Here is a 23450-nt window from a genome sequence, read left to right as displayed (position 1 = left end):
AAGATAAGCTGATGGCCCGTTAACTCTCAACGTAAAAATCCCAAAGGAAAATATAGATGTATTTAATGAGTTAAAAACTAAATTATTCAGATATTAAGACGTCTTTTAAATAAAAATAAATAATACGTTACTCAACCTCAAAAATAGATAACATCTCATTTTCTCATCCGATGTGACACTCTAAAATGGATGTGCTGATAAATTAGTTTTTTCCTTTTCACCATTACTCAAGAATCAAGATGCATGTACTAAACCTCAACCGCAGTACCCAAGAGGAATTAAAGTTAGCGTTTGTGCTGCATTCAAGTTCATAAGAAGATCAAGGAAACTGATAAATTTAGAAGAAAGAAGATACCATCTCATATTATAATTATACTACCAGAGCAGAAGCTGGATAAATATTAAAGCTATGCAACAACTTGAGAGACTCGACTTAGATAGCAGCCCAATCTTAAATTTATGATAAGTAATCGGCTTCCAAAAATTTGTGTTGGACAACACCTAATCATACAATTGTCTCTAAAGACAGCTACGTTGTGGCTTGTAATAACTAACGGTAAAAAAACATCCTTTTCGACAGGTGATAATTTAAAGAATCTTTTGAGTTGTCAAATATTTTTAGCATCGACTAAAACACAAACAAAAATAGAAATAAAAGGCAAAAGCTTTACTATTAGTCACTTTGAAATTTTCAATTTTTCAATTTTTCGCCTTTACTATCACAAAAGGAAAAAAGAAATCATCTTCAAATATTAAATTAAAGTCGAGTGGACAACAGAAGAACATTCAGTCACAAGAACTACAAACGTGAAGGATAGAAACACAGTTAGCTGATCTCCAAGTAATTACATCATTTTCTTTTACAAAAGAAAGGGAAACCATAGATGTGAAAGCATGAAGGGATGTAAACATCCATCTCAACAACAGCCACTTGTTGATGCATCAGTTTCTGGAGGTTTCTGTCTAAATATATTTTTCTTGACACCAGCTGAACCTTCAGCCAGCAGACTTGGAGTGTCCAAAATCTGCAAAACCAAAATTCATCATCACAACCAAGAAATGTTTCTCTTTGATAGAGAGAGGGAAAGTAAAAGGGACTCCATCTTTTATATTGAAACAAAGCTTCATTTAAATTGAAATCCAAGCTAAGTCGGTCAAACTACTGCGAAGAGACATAACAGCTGAGACAAAATAAAACTGAAGTTCGCAAGGCATGCATACAGCTGAGACAAAAATAAAACTGAACTTCGTAAGGCATGTATATATGTGCGGCGGCGCAATAATAAAACCATTTATTGAGATAATATTTGCTAGCAAGGCTGTTGGACAAGGAAACAGACCCAACAAAAGGTTAAGTTGCAGTGACTACTGGCGGATAACTGCCAAGTTCACCCAATCTCCATCTCCCCAACAAAGAAAAAGTTTAATGTTGCCCACTCCAGAGTGCAAAAAACCCACCAGCTGTTCCTCAAGGAGATTTCCAGGAAACACATGGGAACATAGTTAAGACATTAACCACTCTAGGTATACTCGAGAAGTATTATCACCGGTAAAGACAGTTAAATATCTAAAATGAAGGTAGAGATCTCACAGGCATGATAAACCTGTTGCTCAGCCAAACTCAATACTCGACATCCAGCACATCTTATATTTCAAGTGTCCATATCAACTAAACTACTATAGATAAGATACCAGCCTCCTGGAGCTTAAATAAAACCAGCTGGTCCACGTAAGAGAGTGAACGAATTTCAATTGATCAAAGTAAACCACAAAAGATGCTATGCTGTCTTGTTGGTCTACATTTGCTTGAGCAATTGTTTCCTGTTTTTCTAACTGCAGATATGAATATGCATACTATCCACACCATCCCAATTAATAACTCCTTTACCAAGACCTACAAATGCTATTAGGCAACAAAAAAGTTTCTTCCCGATAGAAGATCACATCATGACCAGTCCATTCAAACTATTTTTTAAAAAAGAAATTGACCAGTCTATTCAACATGAACAAAATACGAGAAAGATCCTTGGATTATTCATACCTTCAGCACAAGCTCCTCAAAGCACTGCTCGACATTGACCCTTGTCTTTGCACTGCATTCAATGAAAAGACATCCATATTCCCTGGCAAAATCAATTCCCTCTTTTTTGCTGACAACCCTTTCACTCTCCTGCAGAAAAGTTCAGATGTATGTAAATGAATCATCCCTTGAAAATTCACAAGCATCATCACATGCCGACATTTCAACTAAAAAAAATGCACCCGGTCAAAATGGGGTATATGATTGTGTTTGGGAAGATGGAACAAGTTCTCTTCCTAGAAGAAGGAGAGGTACCTTATCAACTTTGTTGCCAACAAGCATCTTGATGCACTCCTGATTTGTCGAGTACAGGTCTATTTCTTTGGCCCATATATCAGAGAGATTAGTGAATGTGTCTCGCCTTGTTACATCATAAACTGTTGAATCAAAGATAGATAAGTCCAGAATATGGCAACATGCTAATAATATCTTGGATGGCAGGGGAGTTGGGTGAAAGAATTTGCTCCAAGAACAAGAAACCCATTAAGAAGAAACTGAATTTGCTCCAAAAAATAAACCAGCACGAAGAAGCATACTTTTAAATAGTACTCAAAAATTAACATACTCAAGCATATCATTAAAGAACAGTCCAACCCGCCCCACTAATTTTACCTTTTCACTCCCATTTCTATTCTTTTAACAATGCAAGAATGGACGTATACTTCTCCTAAGAAACATTCTAAAAAGCCGAGACAATCTTTTCCATCCATTCTTCGTGGCACTAGAGCAATCTTTCAAAGTTCTGGACTACGACTCATCAATTCTCTAAAGCTATGACAACCATGTGAACCAACACATAAGACAGCATAATGACACATATAAGCCAGATGCATACTGTGCCAACTTCTTGCCTTATTCTTAGTGAACGGCAGTGATTGCTGTCTCTTAGAAAGAGATTGAAGTAAGTGTAGCATGATGATTACATAAATGGATATCTGTCAAATCAAATAACCAAGCAGAAAGAAGAGACAGCAGATTACCCATGATTATTCCTTGAGCTCCTCGGTAGTATGAACTTGTTAAAGTCCTAAATCTTTCCTGTCCAGCTGCAAAACAAGAAAGTCATAATGCTATCTAAGAATTGTGCTGAAGGAAACCTCCCACTAGCACATTCACCAAAACATGCTGAGCTCAATCACTGAATTAAGTCGACAACAATATTGAGGAAGCAATACCAATCAGCTGCACCCTCTGCCACCACCTTATTTCCAAAGGAAATAAGCGGGTCAGTTGGTGATAAGTTGATTTTCAATATATGAGCAAATATCAAGCATTCGTTAAGATTTGCTAAGTTTCAAGGCACTTCATAGGTTTCTCTCACTCACTTCAATATATTTTGCAGAAGAAAACTCTTGGAGGTACAATACTCAAGCTACCATTGACTCAAATTCAAACATTAACTCAAGTTGGATACTGTTAAGGTGCCACGACCCACACCTAAATGAATAGCAGGCATCACTCTCTCACCTTGTGAACAGCGACTAGGTCCTCTAACCTTAGCGCGTAAGTGCTGCTTTGTGTTCACAGGTTTCCATTTTGCTCACATATATATAGCATTCAATTTATTTGCACTCTTCTTCAATTCTTCCTGGTTTGTTTTTTTTGATGAAGGAAGATGTTGTCATTGATATAGGGCAACTGGAAGGTGCCCTAATACAGAAGCAAAAGCCAGAGGACGTTTGCAATTCTTCCTGGTTTTGATGGATGATAAACTGAAGTATTGAATATTGTGCTTGATTTGATGAAGTAATTGGCTTCATTAATGGCATCAAGAAGATGCAAATTAGTTACAATATTGCGCCTGATTTGTCTAATTGATTGTAGATTTATTTGGAACCTTGTGATTGAACTTTTTCTATGGTAATATAAGGTTAGATTATAATTAAATCGCATGAAGTTTAAAACACTTAACTCATTAGATAAATTAATTAGCAATTAGGATAGGAATATGCCTAACTGCCTTATGCAATCAGAAATATGGCTTGATACCAATGGATCTTTGTTAACATTATTCTCATGAAACATATAAAATAGGTTACAGAAGGTAAGCTGTAAGCAATTTGAAAGATACTTGCAGGTTTAATAGCGCCCTAGGATAACTTAGTTCATTAAGGTACAGTTAGGACTTAGGAGAATAGAAGAAGCTCAATAAAGCATTCTACTTGCTCTTAGTTTGTCAAAAATTAAATTCATGCTTAGTTTAGTTCTTTAAGTCAAGTTTAATTGTCTAAACAAACCAAAATTGTTCTAGTCTTGATAATTAATAAGTGGCCTGGGTACTCAAGCTCCTATATTACGAGTGCAATAGCATATACTTGCGAGTGTCGTGACCAACAGTTGGCAGTACTAGTTTCTGTCAAGTAAATTGTAATATCTAATGATATAAGGGTCACATAATTTTCAATTTCTTCATTCTACAACAGATGCAAAATATGCTTTTTTAGTAGGCGTTTGGACATGCGATTTCATCTCATGATTCCATCTCATGAGATGAAATCCCAAATCATCCAAAAAACCATGATTTGGAATTTCAAATCATGATTTCAAAATTTTTAAATGTAAAACTTGACCCATAAGTTTATATTTTGTAAAAAAAAACCCCATAAAAATTTTAAATGTAACAATGTTGGTTCGTCTTTTCAGTCATCTGATTGGGAAATGCATACTCGGTGTGAAGAGATTGTTGCCATGTGGGAGAGAATTATATTAAAGAGTAGTTACATTACTATTCATGTTAAATTTTCCTTTTTATTGAACTAAAGTTTGATCAATTGATATATTTTTTAGAAAGGCCTAATAGTAGCGTATTAATTTTTTTATGAACTATGACTTGCTCATTTGTATGATTGTATAAGAATTAGGAAAGTTTTGATGGTTTTCACAACTTGTGGGGTCTTTATGTCTATAAGAAAAAATATAATTTAAGAAATTCAAATTGCATGTCCAAACATGATTTCATCTCATGATTTCAAATCATGTCCAAACGGCTCCCTAGGTTGAAGAGATTTTAGCTTTTAGATGGAAAACCACAAGATATATTTTGGAAAACCACGTCGTATCATATCCAGCTTAAGGGTAATCAATAATGCCTCTATTTGGTTCGCATACGATACATTTGGATAAGAATTATTTCAGCGGTTTGAAAGAATGCTACTTGGAGAAAAGGATATGCAACTAAACCATTTAAAATAAAGCAAGACTTTATTGAAGATAGGGCATAAAATGACTGGATTACCTGTATCCCATATAGCAAGCTTCAACTTCTTACCCCCGACGGTGACATGTTTAACCTTGAAGTCCACACCTGAGAATATGAGAGACAGCTTATTCCGTAACTAGTTATCTAGGGAACTAGGCCTGTGCACGAATCGGTTCGGTTCGGTTTTGGCCCTCATCGAGTTGAAATTTCAAATTTCGATTTTCTAAAATTCTCAACCAAACTCAATCCATTCTAGGTCCAATTCGATTCATTTTTTATTATTTCGGTTCGGTTACACAAATCGATTTGTTCGAAATTTAAACAAGTAACTATTTTCATTTCAGTTTTAGAGTAAACATAACAAAAGATAATGAGATAGTAAATTTGCAGCCTTATAACCAAGACATTAACCAAGAAAAAAACATAAACTTGCAAGCATAATAGCATATAAATAGCAAAACAAGAGCTTGACAACTTGTGCAAGCATACAAATCCGCCAACACCACATTACATATACCAAATTAATAATCCAGCATCTTGCAACTTGCAAGCAGACAAGCATAATAACTCAGTTTGCATCCTCAAAAAAAAAAAAAAAATCTAATTTGTACAGGCTAAGATCAAAGAACAAACAAAGCCATGGGTGGAACAAACAAAGCCACTCAGTTAGCAAAACAAGAGCTTGACAACTTGTGCAAGCATACAAATCTGCCAACACCACATTACATATACCAAATTAATAATCCAGCATCTTGCAACTTGCAAGCAGACAAGCATAATAACTCAGTTCGAAAAAAAAAAAAAAAAAAATCTAATTTGTACAGGCTAAGATCAAAGAACAAACAAAGCCATGGGTGGAGGTAATGGCCAAAAGGCAAAGATGGCTCGTGAGAAGAACGCTGAAAAGACGAAAGACCAAAAGGGAAGTTAGCTTGAGGCCAACAAGAAGGCCATGGATATTTAGTGCAAGGTGTGCATGCAGACATTCATTTGCACCACTTCTGAAGTTAAATAAATATTACTTCACTATAAGTATTAAGCACATATATAGTTAGACTATTAGAGTATTAGTCATTAGTGGCATATAAATTCGGTTTGTTCGGATCGGTTCGGTTGACAATTGAAGTCAACCGTATCCAAACCGTTAAACCGTAATATTTGACAATTGCATTTGTAAATCGAAATCGAATTGTATTATCCAAATTGAATTATCCGAATTGTTTCGAATCGGTTCGGAAATTCGGGTTGAACCGATTTGCGCACAGGCCTATAGGGAACTATGTTGCTCGGACTCTTCAAAAAATGTTGACGGGTGTATGTCGAATCCTCCAAAAATAGTGCATTTTTGAAGGATCCGACACGGATGCAGCAATATTTTTGGAGAGTCCGAGCAACATAGCCAGGGAAAAAAACACCACAGAATTTTTCTGACACACATTTTATGGCATATCAAGTGAACAGTGTAAACCTGCTAAGTTCAGTTCAGAAAGATTTTACACAGGTTTTCTTTCTTCAGATGTATGCACTATTTCTCACTTACAAGTGACTCAAAATACATCAAAAAACAACATTTCCATTCTCAAATATATTTGTCAATTCTCACACCATGTATGGAAAAAACCATCATGAAGTTGGAAAGATCAATTAACTGTTCCCACCACCAGTTTAATTCTAGGTATTCCTTCTCTTCTTTTGTTTCTTTTTGATGCTGCTGGTTATGCAGCACTACATCAATACCAGAAATTCAATAAATATTCCCCTTCATCTAGTTAGACCAATGCAATACCACTCATATTGAATTAACTCAAACTGTTAGTCTCACTTTTGATAGACACATAACCGTTCCAAATAAAGTCTTTTAACTCTTTCATAATTTATGCAGCTTCAAGTTACCCAATCGCTGCAGCCAAAGTGTTAACTAACCTTCAACATGCAATAGAACCCTTGAACAATACAAGTTTTGTGCATAAATAGCTAAAAGAAATTTCCACACCCACAAAACACTCGAACTATTTTATTCAATCTTTCCATCAATACCCCCATTTTCACAAATTAAGTACTCCCTCTGTCCCAATTTAAGTGATTTACTTTCCTTTTTGGTTTATCCCAAAAAGAGTGTATCTTTCTATATTTAGTAAGTTTTTTGATTTCCAACATTCTACCCGGCAAGTTTATGACCACAAGATTTAAAGGACTACACACATTTTTAATTTAAGACCACAAGATCCAAAAGTCCCCCTTTATTTCTTAAACTCCGTGCCAAGTCAAAACCAAACAAACAAATTGAAACTGAGGAAGTATTACCCAATATTTCATATTTGATCCACCTATCATTCCCACTTCCACACCCAACCCCTCTTTTTTTATAAAATGTACATCACAAAACACAATTCTAAGCAACAATATCACACAAAAACCTTAACAGCAAAGAAAACCAATACCTTAACAATCTTAAAACCAAAAAAAGAAATATAAAAAAACTTACCAATAGTTGGAGAAAGATCTTCAAAAGAATCAGAAGTGAAACTGAGCAACAAACTACTCTTCCCAACACCTGAATCTCCAATCATCAACAGCTTAAACAAGTAATCAAACTCTGGTGCAGATGAAGATGCCTCCATTTCCTTAAATACCCTTCAACTATCTCAAATTTCCAACAATACCCAAATACTCAATCAACCTTAAAAACCCTAAGATCCAAAAAAAAAAAAATCCAAACTTTAGAACAATAATCAAGAAACACAGATTCAAAAACTAAATATCAAATCAAGAATTGACAAAAAAGAAAAAGAGATAACCTGGAATTATGGAGATAATTGGTAAAGTGTAATTATAAAAAGATGAGATTATTTATTTTTTATAATTATTATACATGGAGAGAGTGTTGTAAAGGTGGAAGAACATTGGAGAAAAAGTTGGTATATGAAGAGTTGCTTTTTTTGAAGGCAAACTTTTTGATTATAGCGACTATTTGTACACTATGCTTAAGAAATTGTACACTTAGTTTACCTTTTTTTTTTTTTTGGCAATAAATGTTTGCCGACTTGGATGACCGATTGCTTTGTTTTCATCATGCCAAGTACAAATTCAAGTACTTAAAACATTAGCCACACATGATGATTATATTAATTTAAATTAATGAATATAAAATAAGTATCTTTCCTAGATAAATTTGTCATTCAATTATGATTAAAAATTAATATTTACAAGGGAAAATTGTAACCAAATACCATTCGGTCATCTAATTTTATAAAATATATACACAGTGTATAGGTACTGTATACTCTCTCAATTTCAATTTAAAATGTTTTAGTTTGACTGGGCACTGAGTTTAAGAAACAAAGATATATTTTTGAATCTTGTGGTCTTAAATTAATAATGTGTGTAGTCCTTTAAATCTTGTGGTCTTAAACTTGCCGGGTAGAATGTTGGAAATCAGAAAACTTACTAAATATAGAAAGGTACACTCTTTTTGAAAGAGACTAAAAAGAAAAGTAACACACTTAAATTGGGACAGAAGAACACACAACATATACAGTCGAAGTGTATACTTCGGTCATGTTGGTAAATTAGTTGGCCCAAGGGTACATTGACTACATTGACTAAGTTTTCCATTTATAATTCGGTCTATTTGGAATGGATCAGTTAAGGGCCAAATATACCCCTCTACTTTATTTTATTAGCTAACTTTATCCCCCGTTAGTGATTGTGAACAAATATACACCTGTCGTCTGCAAAGTTTACACTCATACCCCTATTTGGATGGAAAATCCCAAATCAAATTAAATTACCCAATCTGTTCCCCGACTCGCCGCGACCCAGCCTCGATTTCATCTTCTTCTCCAAGAAGAATGCTCAAAAAATTTGATCCAATCTCCTTCAATCTTAATCAAACGAGTTCAAATTTGAGATGCAAATTCCTCAAAATTCAGTGAACAAATCTCAATGGCTAGCATGTCTTTGAGCCATTTTTTCTTGCATATTCCATTTTTTAGCTATTGTTAGAGTTTGAAGCTTGAAGAAAAAAACTTGAAAATGGGTTTTGTTGATTCAATGTTTGTTTGAAGAAGTTGGTGGTTGGGATTTGTTCACTGAATTTTAAGGAAGTTGCATCTCAAATTTGAGCTCATTTGATTGAGAATCAAAGAGATTGAATCAATTTTAAGCATTCTTCTTGGAGAAGAAGATGAAATAGGGGTTGGGTTGGGGCGGGTCAGGGAACGGTTTGAGTAATTTTCTTAAAACCGGATAATTTAATTTGATTTGGAGTTTTCATCCAAATAAGGGATACGTGTAAACTTTGTAGACGACAGGGGTATATTTGTTCAAAATGGGTATATTTGTTCAAAATCATTAACGGAGGATAAAATTGGCTAATAAAATAAAGTAGGGGGTATATTTGGCCCTTTTCCCAACATTCTATTATGTAGCGTGGTCTTGATTCTGCATCTGGTGTTTATTCTCGTTTTGCCTTTTGTCGCACTACTTCCGTTAGCAACCAACTTCGGACTCTCCTTAAGGCGCTGCGTTGAGTAGAGATTTGAATGGAAATACCATTTTATTTATTACATATGGTGATATGATGACTATGAATTTGAATTTTGCATTGATAGGAGATTGTTACCATGCAGATTCATGATTTAAGCTTAATAGATTCAACTTTGAAGATTTTTAATACTAACTCGAATTGTTCAAATTATAAAATCAGAATTTATTTAAAGTTTGTACATATATATTGGTCTTCTGTTAAAAAAAAAAAAAATTGGATTTAGATGAAATCATGATCCCTTGGCTGCGTTCCCCTACGGTTGTCTTGTCACATTACGCTATTGAAAATAATGATTTGGTAGCAAATTAAGTACTTCCTATCATTAGGTATGTTGACATCTGAGTCAATATTCTAGTAATATTTGAAAGTGAAACTAATCTAATTACTTCTATTTTATTCACTAGGTCAAAGTAGTTGCTCACCAGAAATTGCTCATTAAAATTCTATATGAATGGAGTACAACATAGTATTTGCTCATAGATATCGTCTACTATTTTTACTTGGCTAAAACTTTTTCTCATAGATAATACTGCTTGAAGATGTTTATGAAGAAATTTGATGTGAAGAAATTATTATTCAAAGGAATCATTCAACATGTTCAGTGTAATCTCATAAGTGGGGTTGGGAAAGATAGAGTGTACGCAGATGTTACCCTTATTTTAGGAGGTACATAGATTGTTTCCGACGTACCTCACCCCTAAAGGAATCATTTATATAAAATTGCAAAGTATTAATATCGCATTTAACGAAAAAAAATTGTTTGCAGGAATTTCCCCTGTAGGAATACAAAATTATATGAGTTATTAAGGATTTAAGGTGCATCATGGGAAAGTATACAAATAATGTGGTACGTAATTTCAATAAACAATGCTTATACTAAGAAATTATGACCTCTTACTGTTAGTCACTAGCATGAAAGATCCTGCGGTTTATGCTGAATTTTCTTCTTCTTTTTTTTTTTTCCTTTTTTTGGGGGGGGGGGGGGGTGGGCTAAGATAGATACATTTTCCCAGCAAAGGATTAGGAAAAGATAAGAGAGAAAAAGAAAAGCAAAAATGCGAGTTGACTTCATATGGTCACTCAACTAATAATTATTATCTCAGAATTTTGCTTAACAGAAAAAGTAATTTTATGAGATAATAACTATTAACTGAGTGACCATATGAAAAATCAACCCGAAAATGCACACCCCATGTTTGAGTATTTTGCACTCAGGTAGCAAACGTTACTAGCGTCTCCAAATTGAATCAAACTGAGGATGTCAATTAAACTGCCAAAAATATAATCAACCCTTAACACTGAAAAGTTTTATCAAAATTACAGTCAATGTGAAACACTATTCAATTGTTGATCCCCTTGCCATTAAAACCAAAAAATATTTTTTATTCAACAACAAAAAACTGAAAAATATTTTCAAAACAATCATTTTTTGAGGAAAATATTTGTTTTAAAAAAAATATTTTGAAAATCATTTTTCGAGGAAACCATTTTCTTTCATCAGAATCACACATGTGATTAAATTTTTTTTGTTCTTAAAAATTATGTTTTCCACTTGTAAACTAACTTATTTCTACCACTTAAATTTGAAAACTGCAATATTGAATTACTTAGCAAATATAGTATGACGAGTCTACCATAAAAAGAAGATTTACACAATTGGATAATATACATAAAAAGCAAGTAATTTATATCAATCTTGATCAATAAACAAATTCAAACTCTTATGATATGCCTCTCAAACTTTGCTATCTGGCAGTCAACATTAGATAGAAGGTAAAATCTGCATATTGAGATTGGATAATATGGCTTTGGAAAGTGATTTATTAATTTTCTATGTTCTTCTCTATATAAACACAATAAAATAATAAAGATCAACAAAATAGAGAAGAAAAAGGATAAAGATAAACAAAGAAAAAAAGAAAAGGGAATTATGAAGCAAGAAACAGTTGTGCTCATTGTTGGAGCTGGCCCTGCTGGCATAGCTACTTCTGCTTGTCTAAATCTCAAAAATATACCCAATATAGTTTTAGAAAGAGATGATTCTTTTGCTTCTTTATGGAGAAAGTCTTATGATAGGTTGAAACTTCATTTCGCAAGTCAATTTTGTGAACTTCCTTACATGTCATTTCCTCCAAATTCGCCTACTTTTATGTCCAAAAATAGTTTTCTTGAATACTTAGGTAGTTATGTTTCCCATTTTAATGTTAATCCTTTGTATAAACGTGCCGTTGAGTTTGCATTTTTCGATAATGTTGATTGTAAATGGCATGTTAAGGCGATGAACGTCCAAAAAAATATTGTTGAGAATTATGTTGCTAGGTATCTTGTTGTTGCAACTGGTGAAAATAGTGAAGGTTTTATTCCAAAAATAGAAGGATTGGATGGTTTTGGTGGAAAAATCATGCATTCTTGTGAGTATAGAAATGGCAAGAGTTTTGAGGATAAAGATGTTTTAGTAGTTGGTTGTGGAAATTCAGGTATGGAAATTGCCTATGATTTGTCTAATTGGGGTGCTCGGACCTCCATTGTTGTTCGTAGCGTTGTAAGTTTTCTCTTTACTATTTAATTTTAGGGAAAAGGGTCAAAAATACCCCTCTACTTTGGAAAAAGGGCTAAAAATATCCTCCAAACTTATTTTGAATTAAAAATACCCCTCTCATCAAAAGTTTTTCAAATATATCCCTTTCGATTTTAAATTATCCCCCCAAAATAACTCAAAATCATTTCTTAAACCCGCTCCATCATTTAAACCGGCCCTAACCGAATAATAAACGCAATATCCCCTTATCCTCCCAATTCCCTCAAACTTCAAACCTACATTGGGAGAATAAGGGTATCTTATGAGTTATTATTCGGTTGGGGCAGTTAAATGATATGCATAAAATTATTTCGAGTTATTTTGGAGGATACTTCCGTCAAACGGCGTATATTTGAAAACTTTTGGGCGAGAGAGGTATTTTTGACCCAAAATGTTTGAGGATATTTTTAACCCCTTTTTTCAAAGTTATAATATTTTTGACCCTTTTCCCTTAATTTTATCCATCTTTTTTATTTGCACTTTAATCCAAAGAATGTGGTATTCTCTCTGTTTTAATCTACATGAAACTTTCAGACTCGAGTTTGGAGCACGGAGAACCTCTTCGTAAGGAGCACTTTATATTTTAGTGGATCATACAAGGCGTGAATCCAATTAGTCAAGTCGACAGATTTTGAATATGGGAGGTATAGAAAAAAATATCAATTTTGCTGTATTTTTTGCCTCTCTTTACATAATTTAGAAATCCTGATGTAGTTGTAGCAAGCTCATAGAGATTTACAAATACAATACAAGAGAGGTTAACTTACTCTAGCTCACGTGCAAGTATAGGGGGAGTATTTCGAGATAGTAAAGGCGAATGGATAGCAGGTTTTAGTGGTAATACCCATGCTTCCTCTCCCCTTCATACCGAACTCGTGCACTTTATGAAAGACTTCAAATGGCAAATAGCAGGAAATTCTTCCCTCTGGAGATTGAAACAGATAGTACAGAGGTAATAGAATGTTTAGCAAATGGAAATGACACTCACTTTGCTACTATCTATCGTTTTGTTAAGAAGAAGCTAGTAGACAATGATATCAATAGTACTACTGTCGTTAGGAAAGAAGTTGATGCTAATTACTGTAATATTCTAGCTAGTTTTGGTAACCAAAGTGTCCTACGTGACGCTTCTACGGCTTGTAATGACTTTATTACGTAAGTAATACTAATATTATCTTTGATGTTCAAAAAAAAAAAAAAAAAACTTTATTTAGCTTTTCGGTCTTTTCTTCATCCAAAATTCTCTACTCTTGGGTTAGTTGATTGGTGGGATAAGTGATTACAATCTCGGAATAAAATTAAATAAAAAATAATAAATTTGCCATTCGCTAAAAAGTTTCAAAGTTTTTCAAGATAGAAAATGTTAAAACTTAAATAAGAATTTATTCCAATTTATCAGTTTAAACCAAACACATATGTTATATCAACCTTCGTACACTTATTTTATTGGTGGGACAAGTGGTTACAATCCCGGATTAAAATTAAATAAGAAAATATTTGCCTTTCTCTAAAAATCTTTAAAGTTTTTCGAGATAGAAGATGTTATAACTGAAATAAAAATTTGTTCCAATTTATCCGTTTAAACCAAACACATGTGTTATATCATACCTCCGTATATTCTACTTTTAGTAATAAATCAAATATTTACCTATAAGAGTATATTTACTAAATATTATAATCCCAGGATAACTTGTTCCCGAATCAAACAACCCCTTAAGCCTTAACTTATGTTTCACAACAAGTTAATAGTAATTTAGTTGTTTTTGTTTTAAATGACGGTGGGGTCTTCAGCTTGCAGGCACTTTGACTATTCTATCAATATTTGTTGGCTTTCATCGCTTATATGTGTGACGTGTTACACACTCATAAACAAGTCTCTACTACAAATAGCGCTCCATGATTCAACTTGTGTGACTCATGTAACCTAGTACTATGATATTGAGTTTGTCACGAGCCGAACTATAAGCCATGATCGGCCCTAACCAACCTTGGCCCTCGTTGAGCAGAACTTTTTTTTTTTTCTCGTTGAATCAACCAAACATAAAAACGTAAGCATCCCATAGAAAGGCATGAATGTATCACATATCTGAATAAGCTTCGAGGATAGGCATGGCCCAAAATAATACTAAATGGGTGAAAATCATTTTCACCGCTTAACTTTGTTTCAAATAGCAAACTCGCCTCAACTTTCAACAAATAGGCGTTCTCTCCAAAAAACATGCTTGTCGACTATTTCACCATTGTTTTTTTAATCCTCTATTATGTAATACATTTTTATATTATATTATATATATATATATATATATATATATATATATATATATATATTAATCTAGGTATTTATAGATTCTTATTTAAGTTCATTAACATTATAAGTAGAATAATACTTTTATGAATTTGTGACAAAATCTAATGCTATATTTTATGATCGTTATTTCAATATTATATGCAGTAGGTATGTACATGCATGTGTGTATATTTAAGTGTCACTTTTCTCTTATTCTCTACTATTTATATAAATAGACAAGTTTTGGTTGTCACTCATAGAATATTTCTTAAATATATTAAAATTCATTTACAGTATAAATAGATAAATTTTAAAATTTGCCCCTATTTTGAAATCTTTTTTGCATTACCTGCATAGAAACATATTTATAAAGTTATTATGACATGTTATTTTTCACTTGTATAAATAAATATTAAAGTTTTGATTTTTGTTATTAAAATTAATTTTTTGTTTATTCTACTAATTTATTTTATTATAGAAAATCATTAACTTATATACTCAATTAATATTTCTCACTTTTTCATTTGCCTAGGAGATAATATTAAATTTTATAAGAAATTTGTTACATAAATTAAGAAAATGAAAAATATCATGATTTTAAAGAAGTAAAAAAAGAAAACAAAAGTTGATAATGTAAGGGTAAAATAGACATTTAAAAAGTCAATTAGGATAAAGGGGAGAGAATATCTATTATTCAAAGTTGAGGGGAGAGTTTGATTACTAAAGCATAGTGGGGGATGTAAATGATTTTCACCCAATACTAAATGCATAATTTCACCCAATACTAAATGCATAAACATCTACCTGCTATAAGCCAATGAAGCTTGTATGAAGTACATTACATATGCATAAAAGTGGGATCTTTTCCTCAGATCCATCATCAACACCTAATTTTATTAATTTTAAAATTAAACTCATATTTCAAGTTTTACCCTATATATTTCATTTTTAGAACAAAGAATCAAACTTCCGATAAAAATAATCTTTGCTATAATCTCGCATTTCTAATCCTGCATATGATTCATATATTTTTTTAATCCAAATGTGCATATAACTTGTTTTATAATTGACCACAGAACTCCTTAATAATATTAATAATCCTTGACACTGGAAAGTTTTATCATTCAACTTAATGTGAAACCTATCCAATTGGTGACACCCTTATCAAACCTTAATATGTACTAAATAATTTTTCAAAATATTTTTGTTCATAAGAATCACCCATGTAATTAAAAAAGAATTGTCCTTGAAAATTGTGTTTCCATCTTGTAAATTGATTCTTTCTACCATTTAAATTTAAAAATTTCAATGTTAAATCATTTAGTAGATAGAGTTCAACAAGACTACCGTAAAGTGAATATTTACACAACTGCATAATATACATATAGAGAGAATAATATAATATCAGCATTGAACCGTATATAATTCGGTTATTTTTATAAATGAACCAGTTACTATAAAAACTAGATAACTTCACAAATTCAAGCTTTATGGTAAGACTTTTAAAACTTTGCTAATCTAGCAATCAACATATAGAGACTAACATTAGATTCAACATTAAATAAAAGGTAACATTTGCATTTGGAAATGATTAAATGAATTTGGAAAATAATTTATTAATTTTCTTTGTTTGTTGGACGTTCTTCTCTATATAAACACAGTAATAAAGATCAACAAAATAGAGAAGAAAACGGATAAAGATAAACAAAGAAAAAAAAGAAAAGAAAAGGGAATTATGAAGCAAGAAACAGTTGTGCTCATTGTTGGAGCTGGCCCTGCTGGCATAGCTACCTCTGCTTGTCTAAATCTCAAAAATATTCCTAATGTAATTTTAGAAAAAGATGAATCTTTTGCTTCTTTATGGAGAAAAAGGTCTTATGATAGGTTGAAACTTCACTTAGCAAGTCAATTTTGTGAACTTCCTTACATGTCATTTCCTCCAAATTCACCTACTTTTGTATCCAAAACTGGTTTTATTGAATACTTAGATAATTATGTTTCCAATTTTAATGTTCATCCCTTGTATCAACGTACTGTTGAGTCTGCATTTTTGGATAATGTTGATTGTAAATGGCATGTTAAGGCGATGAACATCGAAAAAAATATTGTTGAGAATTATGTTGCTAGCTTTCTTGTTGTTGCAACTGGAGAAAATAGTGAAGGTTTTGTTCCAAAAATTGAAGGGTTAGATGATTTTGATGGAAGGATTATGCATTCAAGTGAGTACGGAAATGGCAAAAGTTTTGAGGAGAAAGATGTTTTAGTAGTTGGTTGTGGAAATTCTGGTATGGAAATTGCCTATGATTTGTCCAATTGGGGTGCTCGGACCTTCATTGTTGTTCGTAGCCCCGTAAGTTCTCTTTAACTATTTCCTTCCTCCATCTTTTTATCTGTCAGTTTAGTCAAAAGAATTGATACATACTTCCTGTTTCATTATATGCATACCTATTTTACTAGATATGAAGTTTAAAAATGAAAAGAAGTTTTTATATTTGTGGTTTTGTACATTTACGTGGCTATAAAATTATGTCATTAAGGATGAAATGAGAAGTTTAATTAAAGATAATTTTCTATATTTGGAAGCAACTTAACTTTAATTCCTATTCACCCTTAATAACATGATTTTATAGCCATATGAATGTTATGTCATGTTTAAGACTATAAGATCCAAAAGTTTTTCTTTCTCTTTTAAACTTCGTAAAAGTCAAATATAAAAATTTGTCATTCTTTCGTAAACTTTCCAGACATAGAAAGATTTCATTATTTTCAGCACGGACTAATAAAAATAGTGTCATAAGATTTCATCGTGTTTCATTTTTCTTTGTATATAGGTACACGTTCTCACGAAGGAAATGATCCAAATGGGAATGTTTCTATTGAAATACATTCCTTGTAATGTAGTCGACCAAATGGTGACGTTGTTAAGTAGATTAGCATATGGTGATCTTTCCGTCTTTGGGCTAACTAGGCCTAACAAGGGTCCCTTTTATCTTAAGAAAGCTACTGGTAAATCTCCTGTTATTGATGTTGGAACATTGAACAAAATCAAACAAGAAAAAATCAAGGTACATGGAACAATTTTTTTCACTCCAATTATTAATATAATTATCTTCCCCCAACTATTTCGTGATTTTTACAACTGGTCTCATTGTGGTCTTCAGGTTTTACCTTCGATCAGGAAAATAGAAAAAAATTATGTTAAACTTACTGATGGTAAGAGAAAACAGTTTGATGCGTTGGTTTTTGCTACTGGGTACAAAAGCACAGTTACAAAATGGCTCAAGGTATTTGATAAATATTAAGCAATTTTGCAATTTTCATTTATGGTTCAAATTAAGATAGTAACAACCTAACCCTTAATTTTAAATTTTAACACCCCATTTTAAAATTGAAGACTTGTACCAGTCAAATAACCATTTTGTCCTAAAACAGGGCATTAAAACAAAAACTAAAGATAGAATTGTTACATAAGTCTAGCCAATCTTCTTATTATTATTTTTTTTTTTTTGTGATTAATTCCATGTTAAAGATTGAAAACTAAAATGTTTATTTTAAAAAAAAAACTTGAAAAATGTATTTTGCAAATTTAACTGTTTTATGAAATGCTTTATGTAGGATGATGGTTTGCTATTCAATGAAAATGGGAAGCCAAAAAAGGGAAGTCCTTGTCACTGGAAAGGGGAGAAAGGTATTTATTGCGTTGGATTTGCAAGTCTTTGGTTTATTTGGAATTTCATCTGATGCTAAGAATGTAGCTGAAGATATCAATAGGATTTTGATGCACATTTGATCCCTCCATATTTTAAGTAGATGTTTCGAGCGCAAGTTTTAAAGTATGCAGAACGTCTTTGTAAGGAGCACTTTCAATTTTAGTGGATCATATACGAGGCTTGAATCCAAGTTAGTGGGACCGATGAATTTTCAATAGCAAATGTATTTAGAAAAAATATCTATTAATTTTACTATGTTTCCAGCCTCTCTTTACACGATTGGAAAATCATGATGAAGTTGTAGCAAGTTCATAGAGTAGAACTTTCTACTCTTATCTTTTATTTACAAATATTATACAAGAAATATTGACTTATTCTAGCTTTACGGTCTTTTCTCCATCCACAATTCTGCTCTCTTGGTTGTTTGTTGATGAATAAGGGACTATAATCTCAAAACAAAAATAAATAATAAAATATTCTTTTTGTCTTTCTCTAAAAAAAAAAAAAAAATCAAAGTTTTAAATAAAGATAACGTCAAAATTGAAAATAAACCAAATTTATCAGTTTAAATAAGATGCATTATATATATCATACCTCTGTGTTCTATTTTAGTCCAATGAACCGAATATTTGCCTATAAAATTATATTCACTAAATAATCATTTAATTATTTAATCTTCATATTACAATCCCGAAATAGCTTGTTTCCGAATCAAACAACCTCTTAAGTCTTACCTTATGTTTCACTAAAGTTAATAGTGACATAGTTTATTTTTTATGACGGGGGTGTCCCCAGCTTGCACGAATTTCGACTATTCTGCCATTATTGTTAGTTGTCACAAATGTGATTTTTGAGTAACTATCCACCAAGGCTTATACATATAAGAAGAAATCATGTGGTTTGTCTTTGTTTTATTTGCATTCTAATTTTCAAGATTTTAACCCAATTAATCGATCATTATATCACACGCTATGGTGATGCAAACTTGTTTTATTTATTCAGTAGCATTTTGATTTCGTAGTGGAACTAGTTGTTTAGTCGTTAATGTTTTAATTTCTGACTTAAGATAGAGCGTTTAGTATGATTTTCTTTAAAATGGTTTAATCACCTTTTAGTATGCGTCAATCTAAAGATTTGGAATCAAACTGCCATTTGCATACTCCTATGGGCTCTCAGTCAGCAGAACGAAAAGTTGTGGATTACATTGGTGCATTCTTATTATATAAAGCAGAATTATTGGCTACCTATGGAGGTCCCAACACAAGCCTCTTGTATGGTAAGAAAGATTTCCAGCACTAGGAAGTACTGGCAAACTCTGGATGTACAAGGGGAACAAGTTCCAGATCAGTGTTGCCTACAAGAAACTGAGAGGTGAATTTACTAATGTACCTTGGAGAGAATTGGTTTGTCATAATGCAGCCTGCCCTAAACACACCATTATAGAGTCTACTGGAAAAGTTGAGAACTAAAGATATTCTGCTCCAATGGGGCAAGGCTATCAATGGACTTTGTGTTCAGTGTGGTGACCAAGCTGAAACTTTGCAACACTTATTGTTTGAATATGTCTACTCTAATGGTGTTTGGAGTGATGTATTACAATGGCTTCAATGGAAAAGTACTATCTTGGTATGGGAACAAGAGTGGAGATGGGTGCTGAAGGCTAGCACGACTAGAGCTCCTAAGGGTGTAATACTTGAAGCAGCTTTTGCAGCAGTGATATATGAAGTATGGGGTGAGAGGAATGAAAGAGTTTTCAACAACAAATTCACAAGAAGGGGGGGAGTTGGTTTACAGAATACAAACATTGTTGTACATTAGAGTAAGTGGGACTAGAAGGCTATTTGATTATATTTGTGAGCTATAGTTTCTTTGGTTCTTAGGTGGAAGTATAACTTATGTGTTTGCCTTACTTTTGATGAGAAGAATGGGTGTCTTGCTCTAGTTTTGTAATGAATTACTTGGTATTTAATAACATCTGGCAGTTAATTGCTAAAAAAATTAGCTTCGACAAATATAGTAAATGTTTGATAATGGTTCGAACCTTTTTCAGCTAACAACCAATTTTTCTGTATGAACTTCGTTAATGTTAATCAACTATTCAATTGTAAGTAATTTCAGTATTAGATTTAGTTTTTTATAATACAAATTAATCGATAATTATAAAAATATGTGTGAATATAGCAATTTTTGGTATCTGATAGTGTTTGATTATGTTGAATGTTGAGTTGAATAGATTGCATAAGTTGAAAGTGCTTTGGTTGAATTTGAAAGTTCTTTTTTCGCCCACACTAAATTTGGAGTTGATTAGGATATGCAAATAGTTCTTAATGTGAAAATACAAATCTGATCTTTAAATAATAAGAGATTGCATTTACAAGATTCACTAGTTTCAAATAAGAATATAAAAGTAGCCTGAAGCACATTATACCGTTAAATAGTGGTTTGTGTAGCTTATTATCCTCAGATTCAACCGAATAAACTTTAGGATATAAAACATAAAATCTAAATCATCCATAAACTCAAAAACACAGTCTAGAAGCATCTAATAGACTTTAAATCCACAGATCCAAGGATGCAACCTGAAAACAAAAGCATAAGCCATAAACATAAACCCTTGTCTGGAACAAATGTAGTTGGTTTACCTCAGCTGGAATTCAAGATATGTTGTGAATCAGATCAAACAGGTTCCAAAATTGTCACGACCCAAATCATGGATCATGCGGGCACCCACACTAACCCTCCCTGGTGGGCGAACCCTTCAGATAACTACCTTAATTTGATACAACATGCGGAATAAATACTTTTATTATAAGAAATTCCCAAAATGCGGTCTAGACTCGTACAAGAGCTTAAAGAAGTTTACAATTTGAATAGATAACGGACTCAACCGGATACGACTTCGTTTAAGGATGAGAACAACGAAATCTAAGGAGAGACTGCGGGTTGCAATAGCCCAAACGTCTTTGACGAATGCCTCGAAACGGTCGTGAGACTCCGAACATCGCACGAAAAATAACTCTACACTCCGGAAGGAGTGTGAAAAGTAGTATGAGCACAACACTAGGCTCGTAGGTATCATAGGCCGACAATGGTTAGTTCGCATATAAACAAGAAGCAACTAACAAGTAAGCGGATAAGTAATCAAACACGAGTCTGCACGTCTAGCACATGAGAAAGTCTTGCATTAACGATAGTCGCGGGGATCTCAATATCTCGGATTATAAGCCTAGGGAGAATTCTATAAACCTCGATTCCATCCGGCCTTTAAAATAAATACTCACAAACAACAACAACTCGGTAATTCACAAATCAAGAATCAATCGAGAGAATGTGCCGTACAATGACATGAATGACCATTCAAATGGAGTGCTATGCAATGCGATGTCGTCTATGTAAATGTTGTACGATACGATGATACCTCTCACCTCCCGCTCCAGTACACACGTGCTATGGCAATGCCTCATAGTCATGACCCATGGGGGACCCGCGAAGTCCATGTACCACTCGCTCGGAATATAACCTCGGATCACGAGCACACTCTCGCGATCCGGCAAAGACCTCGGGCATCGGACACTCCATCGTTTCCGACGAAACCTCGGGCGACAAACACTCGCGATCTCCGTGAGAAACCTCGGTCTCTCTGTCACTCTCAATCTCGGCGAGAAACCTCGGGTCTCTCTCTCGGTCTCGGCGAAACCTCGGAGTCTCTCGTCGCTCTCGATCTCGTGACACTCGGGTCTCTCGATCGCTCTCATCGCCATTATATGACGTAAGAGTAATATGAAAGTATGTCGTGCATGATATCGGTCTCAATTATATCACCAATATGCAATAAACAAGTACAAGTCATATTATTGCCCGCGCTCGATCATCGATATTACCACTTCCACTTTCGCAGGTGAGGAGCTAGTATGTGATAAAGATACGACTAGGTGATAATTACATCACATAGCACATAGAATATGGGATGCGTGCCTCGCGTAGAATCAACCTCGATAATCATGATCATAGGTTCCATAGATTCATACTAGGAATTGCAATTCAATATTCGATTCTCGGTAATAACCTTCCTCTTCCATATGACCGGTGGGAGAACAAGAGAGAGAATTATATCAAATACATGAAATCACAATACAATGACGGCTCACATAACAATATCGTAATAATGGCGACGAGCCCACGTAACGACCCGCATATCACAATAATGGCGACAAGCCCACATAACGGTGGCAATACCAACCTAGATGGAATTTACCTCCCACCATGCAGAAGGCCTATCATACTTTCCGTCAATCACTTACTATTTACATACGTTTTAGCACGGATCTGAGACATAAAGTAAACCGTAACCTACCTCGATACCCGAGCGGGTGTCACGAACTTTCGCGAAAGGCTTTTTCCTTACGAAGTGCTTCGATCGGACAGGTCTATAGCGCTTATTCGTCACACAATATGTGTACGCTTTAAATAATACTTCAACCTATATTAACGCCAACAACTATGGTTAAGCTACGGGAGATTCAAACGTATTCTAACGTTAGTAACTCCTTTCTAGATGTTTAGGCGATGTTTTCTCTTGTATCTAAACCAACCACATACTACCAATACAACATCAATAATTATGTGTTCAATACCAATCCGGACAGCCCACACAATATTCTAAACAACCCACATTAACATGCAATAACGATTCATACGGCTTCGACATTCTCAAGTTACTTTTATTAGTTTGTAGCCTTAACGTTTGCATGTAACAACATAACAGCCCATCCAACATACAATATGATGTATACTCTTAACTTATAATTATTCTTTCCAACTTAATGAAAACACGAGTCAAAACAGTCCACTTTACACAACATGTCCAAAACGGTCTCTAGCAGAGCAACATAACGATGTTGAATTCTTGCAAACGTTTACGAACATACTAAGCCAACCACATGCGATTTTTTTATACATCATTTCATGTCTTCTTTTTTAATTTAAATTTTTGGTTTGAAGCTATCCCACGACAATCAACTCAATTCATACGCAACTCGTATATCGT

The 23450-nt window shown here is 33.4% G+C and overlaps 3 protein-coding genes across 4 annotated transcripts; 2 read left to right on the top strand and 1 right to left on the bottom strand.

Annotated features, from left to right (window-relative positions):
* Positions 1-728: 728 nt before the first annotated feature.
* On the bottom strand, positions 729-8233 carry LOC132033998 (ras-related protein RABC1). Of its 2 annotated transcripts, none has more exons than XM_059424202.1 (7): positions 8078-8233; positions 7765-7969; positions 5316-5384; positions 3061-3126; positions 2336-2457; positions 2042-2170; positions 729-1025 (listed from the first exon to the last, which is right to left on the bottom strand). In XM_059424202.1, exons 2-7 carry the CDS (start codon positions 7898-7900, stop codon positions 918-920), a joined length of 630 nt encoding a protein of 209 aa, XP_059280185.1. In that variant the 5' UTR covers positions 7901-7969; positions 8078-8233; the 3' UTR covers positions 729-917. The 2 variants fall into 2 exon arrangements, with proteins under 2 accessions (XP_059280185.1, XP_059280186.1); XM_059424203.1 differs by having other exon boundaries at positions 7765-7959; positions 8078-8229.
* A 3525-nt stretch (positions 8234-11758) lies between these two features.
* LOC132034937 (probable indole-3-pyruvate monooxygenase YUCCA11) lies at positions 11759-12394 on the top strand. The gene has a single exon (XM_059425268.1). The coding sequence runs from the start codon at positions 11759-11761 to the stop codon at positions 12392-12394; it is 636 nt and encodes a 211-aa protein (XP_059281251.1).
* A 3906-nt stretch (positions 12395-16300) lies between these two features.
* LOC132035485 (probable indole-3-pyruvate monooxygenase YUCCA11) lies at positions 16301-18587 on the top strand. The gene is given in 5 exon segments (XM_059425768.1): positions 16301-17043; positions 17525-17758; positions 17855-17977; positions 18309-18410; positions 18412-18587. Coding segments are annotated over 5 exon segments (1146 nt in total). The 5' UTR covers positions 16301-16428; the 3' UTR covers positions 18484-18587.
* Positions 18588-23450: the final 4863 nt, after the last annotated feature.

The sequence above is a fragment of the Lycium ferocissimum genome, chromosome 10 (genome assembly GCF_029784015.1).
Source record: "Lycium ferocissimum isolate CSIRO_LF1 chromosome 10, AGI_CSIRO_Lferr_CH_V1, whole genome shotgun sequence".
NCBI classification, from domain to species: domain Eukaryota; kingdom Viridiplantae; phylum Streptophyta; class Magnoliopsida; order Solanales; family Solanaceae; genus Lycium; species Lycium ferocissimum.
Note: the sequence above shows the minus strand (reverse complement) of the source record. Positions and strands in the feature narration are given on the sequence as shown.

What these genes read in the sequence shown, in the direction of transcription:
- LOC132033998 (XM_059424202.1), bottom strand. Translation starts at nt 7,900, where the DNA reads ATGGAGGCATCTTCATCTGCACCAGAGTTTGATTACTTGTTTAAGCTG. An exon ending in GCTTGCTATATGGGATACAG is followed by an intron (nt 3,127 to 5,315) that starts GTAATCCAGTCA and finishes CTTGTTTTGCAG; the next exon opens with CTGGACAGGAAAGATTTAGG. An exon ending in TTGAGGAGCTTGTGCTGAAG is followed by an intron (nt 1,026 to 2,041) that starts GTATGAATAATC and finishes TTGGTTTTGCAG; the next exon opens with ATTTTGGACACTCCAAGTCT.
- LOC132034937 (XM_059425268.1), top strand. Translation starts at nt 11,759, where the DNA reads ATGAAGCAAGAAACAGTTGTGCTCATTGTTGGAGCTGGCCCTGCTGGC.